Source organism: Geotrypetes seraphini, chromosome 4, assembly GCF_902459505.1.
Source record: "Geotrypetes seraphini chromosome 4, aGeoSer1.1, whole genome shotgun sequence".
Taxonomy (NCBI): domain Eukaryota; kingdom Metazoa; phylum Chordata; class Amphibia; order Gymnophiona; family Dermophiidae; genus Geotrypetes; species Geotrypetes seraphini.
The window spans coordinates 9244505-9255618 of NC_047087.1; the positions used below are offsets into that span (position 1 = coordinate 9244505).

At 47.2% G+C, this 11114-nt stretch overlaps 1 protein-coding gene across 6 annotated transcripts in view; it reads left to right on the forward strand.

Annotated features, from left to right (window-relative positions):
- CBFA2T3 (CBFA2/RUNX1 partner transcriptional co-repressor 3) overlaps positions 1–10523 on the forward strand; it is a 178020-nt gene extending 167497 nt beyond the window's left edge. For 3 of the 6 annotated variants that reach the window (XM_033940939.1, XM_033940940.1, XM_033940938.1), the window contains 2 exons: positions 6191–6381; positions 7697–7942. In XM_033940939.1, the coding sequence (XP_033796830.1) occupies positions 6191–6381; positions 7697–7942 (437 nt within the window). Of the gene's footprint in view, positions 1–6190; positions 6382–7696 lie in introns of those variants that run through there. The other 3 variants (XM_033940937.1, XM_033940941.1, XM_033940942.1) reach the window with 2 other exon arrangements.
- The last annotated feature ends 591 nt before the right edge of the window (positions 10524–11114 follow it).

Sequence of the window (11114 nt, forward strand, 5' to 3'; positions counted from 1 at the left end):
AAGGGAGGAGGGGACATTTGAAAAAAAAACACCCAAATGGGTGGGAAAAGCGAATCGAATCGAAAGATTATTTCCTGAATTGTGCAGCGCTAATCAACACATATATTGCACATGGTGACAAGTTTGACACCCTTAGAGATTGCTGTGCCATTCCATATGCCCCCAATCTACACTCTAGTGCCCACTCCATGGGCCAAGGTGCACCAGCTCCAAATGCGATATTAGCAGGAACCAGTGACTGAGTCCAGTGGCATAGTAAGATGAATTTGTATGTAACTCGGATCCTGCATAGTACACAGTCTATAAAAACAATAAACACTGAAGAAACAGTCCTCAAAATAAAGTACTGTACACTTCTCCCTCTTGATTCATGGGTTTAGGACTCGCAACTTCGTTTATTCATGAGTTTCTAAACCCGGAACCACCCCCGCCTCCCGGATCTCTCCACACCTTGCCTGGTGGTGAAGAGGGACAGGATCGATCGTCCTACGCTCCTGCCCTATGCAGAGCCGTCCACAAAAATGACTGCTGTGAGTTCTCGTGGTCTCATGAGACTACAGCAGCAACTCACGGCAGCCATTTTTGTGGACGGCTCTGCATGGGGCAGGAGTGTAGGATGATCACTCCTGCCCCGCTTCACCGCTTGACCACCAGGTAAGGTGTGGAGATGTCTGGGAGGCAGGAGAGTAGCGGGTGTGGGTCAGAGTCAGTCATAAGAACATAAGAACTGCCATCACCGGATCAGACCTTGGGTCCATCAAGACCGGTGATCCGCTCACGCGGAGGTCCAGCCAGATGCAACCTGGCGAAAAACTTAGTCACCTGTAACCCTCTATGCGCCTTCCGAGGAGATATGCATCTAACTTGCCCTTAAATCCTAGAACAGTGGGTTCTGCAGCAATCTCCACCGGGAGAGCGTTCCAGGTGTCCACCACTTGCTGTGTGAAGCAGAACTTCCTGCCATTTGTCCTGGGCTTGTCCCCCCTCAGCTTCAGTCCATGACCTCTTGTCCTAATCACATTTAACATCGCAAATAACTTTTTGTCCTGCTCTATCTTGTCGATTCCTTTTATTATTTTAAAAGTCTCAATCATATCCCCTCACAGTCTCCTCTTCTCAAGGGAGAACAGTCCCAGTTTTCTAAGCCGTTCTTCGTAGTTCAAGTTCTCCATACCTTTTACCAGCTTCGTTGCTTGTCTCTGCACCCTCTCGAGCAGTTTTATATCCTTCTTTAGATAGGGAGACCAATGTTGGACACAGTATTCCAAGTGTGGTCTGACCATAGCTCTATAAAGCAGCATTATGACACACCCCGATCTACTCGTGATTCCCTTCTATTTCATGCCCAACATTTTATTTGCTTTCTTTGCCGCCGCCGCACATTGAGCTGACGGCTTCAGGGTCCTATCTATCAGTACCCCCAGGTCTTTTTCTCGTTCACTCTTACTCAGAGTTGCACCTGATATGCTGTACTCATGCTCCTTATTCTTTCTGCCCAAATGCATTACTTTGCACTTTTCCACATTAAACTTCATCTGCCACTTCTCTGCCCATCTCTCTAACTGGCTCAAGTCTCTCTGTAGTTCCTCGCTGTCCTATTGTGATCTGATTGTCCGACATAGCTTTGTATCGTCTGCAAACTTGATATCACTGGACGTTCCTTCATCTAGATCGTTGATGAAAATATTAAATAAGATGGGCCCAAGAACCGAGCCCTGGGGTACGCCGCTAGTCACTTTCTCCCAGTCTGAGAGCTTCCCATTTATGCCTACCCTCTGCATTCTGTTTTCCATCCATTTACCTATCCACCTTAGTATGTCTCCCTCTATTCCGTGGCTTTGTAATTTCCTGAGAAGTCTTTCGTGTGGAACTTTATTGAACGCTTTCTGGAAGTCCAGGTATATTATGTCCACTGGTTCCCCGTTATCGATAGATTTGTTTACTGTTTCAAAGAATTGCAGTAAATTCGTCAAACATGACTTCCCTTTCCTGAAGCCATGTTGACTGGCTCTCATCAGGTCGTGTGTATCCAAGTGCCGAACTATGCTATCTTTAATCAATGCTTCAACCATCTTTCCAGGGACAGACGTAAGACTCACTGGCCTGTAGTTGACCGGTCTCCTCTTGACCCTACAAGTTATTTGCGTTTTTTCAATATTTGCAGGCCAGCTCTGCCCCTAACCCCCACGAATATTGAGAGGGAAGTGTAGTTTAAATAGAAAGAAAAGATAGGAAGCTTACACTTACTTTTGCTCTTCATCCGTCCCACTGTTCCCTCTCCACCACATCCAACATTTCTTGGTCTCATCTCTCTCTTCCCCATGCATCTGTACCTCACACCTCTCTTAACACCATGTCCAATATTTCTCTCTCCCTACCTATGCCCAACAATTCTCCTCTTTCTTCATTTCTCCATGTTCACCATCTCTCTTTTCCTCTCAGACACCCTGCCCAACAATTCTTCCTTTCTATTCCTTTCTCCAACTCAGCATCTTTTTCCCTCACTCCCTCCATTCTGCCGTCCTACGTATATCTCAAGTTCACGCTCCCCTCCCTCCCTCCATTCTGTGTCCCAAGTTCATGCTCCCTCCTTTCTTTCTCCCTTCTTTCCATCCTTTGTCTGAAGTTTGTGTTCCCTCCCTTCCTTCTGTGTCCCAAAATAACCCTGCTTCTCCCTTCCTATCCCAACGAGAGCCTCCCTTCCATGCCCTTCATCGTCTTTCCCTCCCTCTGTGTTGTGTTCCCTCCCTCTGTGCCTCCTGTTGGTGTTTATCTCGTCCGGCCGGCTCCCTCCTCCCACTGCACTTGTCTTCACAAAGCCACGGCCTGCAACTGACCTAGAAGCCTTCCTGCTGACACCAGAGGGAAGGCTTCCAGGTCAGCACATCAGATATGCACATTGCACACTGCACAAAACTCAGGCTCACAGCAAGTCAAACACATTGCATACCACATGTGCAGTATACACTCTGCTGTCCATAATAATAATAATTATAATAATAATAATTTTATTTCTTATATACCGCTATACCCTAAGTTCAAAGCGGTTTACAATGAGAGTCGTGCCGAGAGAGAGTGCAGAGTTTACAGCAGAAGACAGGTGTTTACAACAAGGTACATATGTTTAGAACAAGATATAAGATACAAGTTTTGGGACCAGGAATCTGAGATACATTAGCTTTGGAACAGGATATCTAAGATACATTGGATTGAAACAGGGTAAATCTGAATGGGGTAGCTTGCAAGAATATACAGGCGATTAGAATACAGGAGTTAGCAATATGAGGCGAGGTGATTTGGGTCAAGTTACAGAACGAAGGGTTCAGACCAAGGTACAAGAGATCAAAACTGCTTACAGGAAGATAATTACAATAAGAGTAAGATACAGGATATTACAATGTGAGTAAGATAGTGGAAGATATTTACAATAAGATAACACTGTATAATCACAGAAATTGCACAAAACCTACACATTTCATAATACATGCACATTGCAAATCACACAGATTCATTCTGTGCACACACACACACACACCACGCAGTACATTCTGAGTATTAGCTCTCGAGCAGCTGAGCCGTCCATTTTCTTGGGAGATGTGGTAAGGGGGAGGGAGATAGATTCTGAAGTTAGGAAGGAGGGAGGGGGCCGCGTGCGTTCCCTCCCTTAACTGCAGGGACAAGGCTATTCATCACTCCACGAGGCGGTAGATGGCTTTGTCCCCGTGCCCCGCAGTGAGCACTTCCCCCCACCCCCATTGTTCCAGCGGGTTACCCGCAGCTAGCCACGGGTAACAGCCACTGTGTCATTCTCTATTTTCAACTTCAACAATGTTGTACTTTTAACAAATTTGATGAGAACCAAATTGTTGCTCTCGGCAGCTCCTCAAATTCCAACATCTCACAGGCTGCTTTCTCCTCGGAGACTGTAGCACTGGCAGGAGCTTAAGGTGAAGAAAAGCCTAAGCTGGCATTAGATGGCATGACCTGAAAGAGATAAGAAAGGCATAATTCACTTCTAGAATCTGGATTGAAAGGACAGAAAAAAAACACATTAGGGGGTGGGGTTACAGTGCTTTTAGCCTGTGTGTGTGTGAATGTACATATACAGTGGTGCCTCGCATAACGAACGCCTCGCACATCGAACGAACTTCATGTCTTGATTCACACAACGAACTTCGTTTCACACAACGAACTTCACACAACGAACTTCGTTTCACACAACGAAGTCGCCCAAGCTGCCGATGTATTGCATCCTTCCGCGCAGGCACTGCAGGCAGTCGTTAGTCAATGCGCTTAACTGCCCTCTCTCACAGCCCTTCACCTGGCTCCCTGTGCAGTGGCGGACCGTCGGCTCGCCTCCTTTTATGGAGGGGCCCAGCACCTACTGCTGATGCGTTGGGGGGGGGGGGCGGAGCTACTCTCGCCGCTTCCCCGATGCTAGAAAAAAAAAAAAAAAAAGAAAAGTTAAGTCCCAGTTTTTGCCGCTGAGACTCTGCCCTCTCTCACTGTATACAGTCGTCCTTTTAAGATAAACTCAATATTTTTTATATATCATGGCTTCTAAAAAAAGCAGGAAGGTGATTTCTGTTGAAATGAAACGGGAAATAATTAGAAGGAGTGAATGTGGGGTAAAAGAGTGTGACCTCGTCAAAGAGTTTGGCCTCAGCAAGACCACCATTTTCACCATTTTGACAAATTTATCTTTTTTTATGTCATCTTAGCATATTTTATGCTGCAGAACGAATTATTTTTTTTAACATGTATTGTTATGGGAAAACGCGTTTCACATAACGAACTTTTCGCATAACAAACTTGCTCCTGGAACGAATTAAGTTCGTTGTGTGAGGCACCACTGTATGTGTTTTGCTTGTGTGTCTGTGTGAACATAAGAATAGTCTTACTGGGTCAGACCAGTGGTCCATCTAGCCCAGTATTCCACATTCATGGGGACCAATCCAGGTCACAAGTGCCTAGCAGAAACCCAAATAGTAGCAACACTCCATTGGGATTTTATATACTGCTTGGATAAGGTGTATTAAATGGTTTACAATCAGGCACTTAAGCTCACAGACGATTTAATATATGACTTGCCCAGGATCACAAGGAGCAGCACAGGGTTTGAACCCACAAGCTCATGGTACTGAGGTTGTAGCTCTAACCACTGCGCCATGCTCTCCTCCATCTGGGATCCTGAAGAGTAGAGGGTGGGGGTGGGGGGTTACCAGATTTCCCCAAAAGAAAATCCAGACCCATGGCCACGCCCCCTCAGGCCCGCCATGTTCTGCCTGTGTCACGCCCTTTCTTCCCCCATCCCCACATGGCATCCACGCATGCGCGGACACAACACAATTATGTCACCGCGTTGCGTCCGTGCAGGAGTGGATGCCCCTTCCCAACACAATTTTGATGGAAAGCTTTTTAAAATCTGGACAAAGTGACAGGTTTTAAAAAGCCATGTCCGGGGAAATCCGGAACTCAGAAAACCCCAAGTATGTGCATGTGTGGAGAGGGTGTGGTGGAATGTGCATTTGTATGTGTCTGAGATTTGACTGCTCTAAATTAGAGGTCTGCACGGGAACGGGGATCACGGGAATCCCGTGGGTCCCCGCGGAAATCCCCCCAACCCACGGGACTCCCACGGAGACCCCCTTCTAGCCAACGGGGCTCCCATGGGGATGGAAGGCTTTGGAAGCAGGGTTTGTCCATATAATATAATGGCCTTAGTAAAAGAGGGGGTTTATAAGTTAATTACCTGAACAGAAAACAAAAAAAGGATTCCACCAAAGAGATTCCACAAGGAAAACAGCAGCGCAAGCACAAAAGAAACTGTGGAATTGATGATCCTGTCAGAAGTAATTGCTGCTTTTTATGGGGACGGGTGGGGATGGAGGTAATTCCTTCCGGGGATGGGTGGGGACGGAGAGGATCCTGACGGTGACGGGTGGGGATGGAGAGGATCCTGGTGGGGATGGAGAGGATCCTGGTGGGGATGGAGAGGATCCTGGCGGGGATGGGTGGGGTCGGAGAGGATCCTGGCAGGGAAGGGCGGGGATGGATGGGATTTCTGTCCCCGTGCAACTCTCTATTCTAAATCCTGACTTTCTGGCTTGGGCGTTTTCTTGCCATATGCCTAGGACTGCACTTTCTCTAACAGTATCTTCCTTATTCTCATTGCTGCTCACTCTTGCAGAGGAAGCCGTGAATGAAGTGAAGCGACAGGCCATGCTGGAGCTGCAGAAGGCCGTATCTGAAGCAGAGCGCAAGGCTCACGATCTCATCACCTCAGAGCGGGCAAAGATGGAGCGGGCCCTGGCCGAAGCGAAGAGGCAGGCATCAGAGGATGCACAGACTGTCATCAGCCAGCAGGAGGAATCCAGTGAGGTGAACCTTTCTCTCTCTCTGCCACGTAATACCTCAGGAAAGAGGGCCGAGAAAACTGCCATCCACCACTAACCCAGACTAGAGGGGAAAAAGGGGGATCTGGTGTTAGGGAAAACACTTCACAGTCCACCCTGGTGCACAGATGCAGGACACTGGGATTCTAGGGACATACCAGGTCCTGCTCAAAACTGGGGGAATGGAGGGATGGACTTGTGTTCTGCTAACGATGCAGGGGTAACGCTTCATCAAAAGAACAGGAACCCACTGCCCTGAGAAGTGAAAATGCAAAATCTCTGAGACAGAAAGATCAGGTAAATCAATATAGTAAAAACCTACGATTAAAACCTAGTCCTGAGTTTGAGATTTTAGCCACTTTCTGTTGGGTGCTGTCAGTCAAGTCAACATAAAAGTGACCAGCGCTTCAGGAAAAGAGAGAACTTCAAGCAAAATGCATAACTAACACAGGAAAGAGCATCACTGGGGAAACAACCACAATGTTTTGTGTATGCCCCTGTGGGAAAAATAAAATCTTACCCTCACCCCCGTACACATACACACTGCCACCCAACACTCTCTATGAAACTGCCATACTGAGACCCCCCCCCCCCCCCCCCCCACTTCCACAGTGTCATCCAGCACTGGCTATGATACCCCACACTAAGACCCCCAACCCCACTCCCTGTGACATCCCACTCCCACCCAGCCAGGGTTCTCTTTTGGCCCACAGGCACATTGGTAGAATTCACCCTTTATTGTTCTTAGACACTGTGAGTCTCCTCCTTCCCATTCATGTTATCTCTATTTCCTGGAGGAGGAACTTAATGGTTAAAGCTGCAGGCTGAGAACCAGGAAATCCAGGCTTCAAATCACCCCCATGGCTCCTTGTGATTTTGGGCAAGTTAGTTAGCCTTCCACTGCCTCAGGTACAAACTCAGATTGTGAGCCCTCCAGAGGCAGGGAAATACCACTGAGAAATCCAAAAATCCCTTCATCTAAAAAGCTGCATCATGTTCTCTGGGAAGCAATATCAGACTCAGATAACTTTATTGGCTTAACAATTTTACATGTGTTGCCAAAGTCCGTCTGTCACCTCCTCTTGGGGCAGATGCAGCTGGGCTCTCTCTGTTCTTTTGGGTAACAATGTTCACTGAGCGCTAAACTAAAGCAAAATGCAAAGGACAAGACTTCCATCCGTCCCGGAGACTGAGGGCTCAGGTGCCATCATCCTCTTTCAGCCCCTGCTGCTGGGAATGAATAAAGCCCAGACTCTTAAGCCCCCCCGCCTGACCCTGTGTCTTTCTGTCTGTCTGTACAGAGCTGCTGGAACTGCGGGCGGAAGGCGAGCGAGACGTGCAGCGGCTGTAACACGGCGCGATACTGCGGCTCCTTCTGCCAGCACAAGGACTGGGAAAAGCATCACCACGTGTGCGGCCAGGGCCTACAGGGGCTCCCAGCGGGAACTCCCAGCACAGCTCAGCCAGACCCCGGAAGCCCCAGCGAGCCCAGCTCCCGATCTGGCACCCCAGCCACTCCCGGCCCGCTAGAGACTGCCTCCCGCTAACGTCATTCTCGCTCCCTGAGCATCCGATGCAACTTCCTCGTCTACCTGCAGATGTCCGGAGACCATAACCTCCAACCGACCTCTAGCCCATCGGCTGATCTCCTCAACTTGCCTCTTGAATCTCTGCTTTACCTTCAGCAGACAAAGAGAAGTGGCACCCTGTACTTCCTACTGCTTTGAGGGCTGCCTGGCAAACTTGAAATGCAGCTCAGTCAAACAAAAAAAGCTGTTGACCAGTTTTTGTTCCAGTTTTCACCTGGAGAAAGAGGAAACTGAGCTACACTGAATGAAACAAATATATTCCTGAAAGTGAAGGCAATTACACAGAGGATACCACCTTCAGACTGCCAAAACTGGTTCGGGAACAGTGCTTACACTCTTTGGCTTTAAGTGAAATTCCAAAAATATTGAAAAGAAAAAAAAAAACAGATAAGAGTCAAGCTAAGGAAAGCTTACCTGTTAACTACCTTGCTAGCTAGCCAAGAACATTACCACACACACCTCTGCTCCAAAGGGAATCCAAAAACAACCCAAAATTAAAAAAAAAAAATCCAAACTTTTCTCCACTGCCAAAGTTTCAATTGTGTTTCTTTGTTTGTGTGTGTGAAACCCAGGACACAGCACTTCACTTTCTTTTAAAACCAAACGCTGCTTTATTGGCACTGGGGAGGGTGGGAAAGGTTTGTAGACTTGGATAGAGGATAAAAGAACCCCCCTCCCTTTCCTCCTCAGCTCCCCAAGGAGCCACGTTACTCTATAGAAGGACCTCCGACTCAGTCTCTGGTGGAAGCCTGTTGGGGAGAGGCATAGAGAACTCCAGGTCCCCCTCCCAGGTTGTGATCCACTCGTTTCATGCTCCTCCAGCAATAGCAGCAGAAGAATACAGAAGAGAGACCAGAGAAAGGAAGGTCCGGACTCTCTCCCTGCAGAAGGAGTAACAGACACTGCTCTGCTCTGGAGTCTCCTCCTCCTCTACCTCTTTTCAAGGTTTCTGCTTTTTTTTATAACTTAATCTTTTCAATTTCCTCATTTCTGCTATCCTTTCTTCCAAATGTTTCCTGGGAGACAAATCACCGAAAAAAGGCAGATTTTTACAAAATATCTTCTTGGGGAAAAAAGGACTTAGATGACTTGTAGATATTGTTCTGACTTTTCTCTGTGTCCAGTTACGCATCAGTGGGAGTTTTCCCCTTTTGCCTAGCTTTTCTGGGGGTGGGAGAATAGGGCTTGTTTTGGGGAAAATTGGACAGGGGTCTCTGAATTTTGTATCCTTTTCTGGGGTTAAAAGGATAAAGTAAACACAGTAGGAAAAAAAAAAGACATTGTAGAATATTTTGTATGTCTTGTATGAAATGAAACCATAGATCCAAATCCCACGAAAAGCAGAGACCATGTGGCGGACATGAGTGCAATAGAGGGACATGGTCACAGCTGCTCATGTGATGTTAACAAAGCAGTATTTCCAGAACGCCAAGGGAAATAGCACCCATTCAAAGAAGAGACATTTGCCAAAAAACCAACCATAAACTGTTGAAGTTCAGGAAGTTTCTAGGGAGCATCAGGCACTTTGGCTTGGGATCTTTGTGGTTCTAGATTTGTGGTGTATGGAGGGGAAAGGAGTGGGTGCAAATATGACCCCAAAATGCCTTCTTCCCCTTCTTTGATCATAAACCAGGTTTACCAGTATGAAAGTGGGGTTCAGTACTCTCCCTTCATGCTCTCTACGGCATGCCCATGTCTTCCTAAAGCTTGCAATGGGATTGAATTGTAGACATCTTTTCGTTATTGCCAGATGCAGGGTCAGACATGCTACTGGGCACTGGTAATATATCTAACAGTCCTACAGTCGAGGGGTGGGGGTGGGGCTCAGGTGTAGTCTGGTATGAATTTAATTGGACCCAAGAGCCCTCTCCGGGGAAAAAGGCATTTTGGAATTAAAGAGGACAAGACTAGTGACATTGGTCACTGCAAATAGTTGTCTGAAAAATACTTCCTGATTGATGTATTACAGGTTTTCTTTCTTGTTTGTGCTGCTTCTGTTTCCAAATAATTCTGTGAAAAGCAGCACAAGCCAGTGCTCGAATGGGCGCAGTACTGAAAGGCTGAAGAAGGGCAGGGTCTGGGTGTCAGTGAGTCCACCGTACTCCCAACACTTCCACATGGATTCTAGTCTAGACTTCGCTAGGCTCCTGGTTCAGGCTGCAAAACTTTGGTTTGGGACTTCTCTGGCTGTTATGTTCCTTACCAACCTTTCTTCCCACAGTCGAGCTGGTCCCTGCAAAATTGATCCTGCTAAATGTTTCCAGAGAAGAACACAGGAGGGTGATCAAAAGTGGTGTAATATAGGAAGGCAGGACAGTGTGGGGTGATTGATTGCACTTGCCCCAGGCTTCAGCTCCCCTATTCAGGTAACAAACGTTCCTCTAAAGCCAGTGGTAGGAGGGAGAACAAGGGGGTGAAGGTTCCTCCTGGGACTAACACCCTTCCAGGTTCCAAGTCCTGATGGCTCTAGTGTCCCATTAGGGCAATACCATGACATGCTTTGTTCCCCATTTTTAATGTTCAAGAATTAAAAAGCATCTATGAATATGAATAAAATGTTTCTGTACCACATAAGGAGTTCCACCTCTCACCTAATACTGGGTTTCTGATCTTTAGCTCTCAAGCAGAGAAAGAAATCCTTAAGCTAAACTCCAAACGAGAGTCCATAAAAGATGAATGCTGTGCCCTGTTCCCCCAGATGACCTTTCAGATGTTCTTGACTCTGTTAACAGAAAGCAGAGCAATGTGGTTTCATGTTCTTAGAACCAGCCCAGCTCTGGAACTATAGAACTTCCCAGGGAAGTCCCTCTGGCCTGCTGGTTAGAGGGACAGTGCCTGTGGAAGCACTCACCTTCATTCTCTGCCCCAACCCCTAACATCTCACCACTGGGAATCCTGCCCTGCATTCTGCCTCTTGGAAATAAAACCGGTCTAGGGCCCCTAGTTCTGTAAAAGCCTCACATAGCACAGCACAAAAGAAAGCAACCCGTTCAGAGGAACCCTGAATACTGTTGTCATAAAGGGCTTGGGCATGTGAGGACCCCAGACCAAATTGCTTCTGAAAAGACAGAAGGAACACCTCAATTTCTGCTCCAGATGTTTCTTGCTACCAAATAAATCCAGCCAGAGA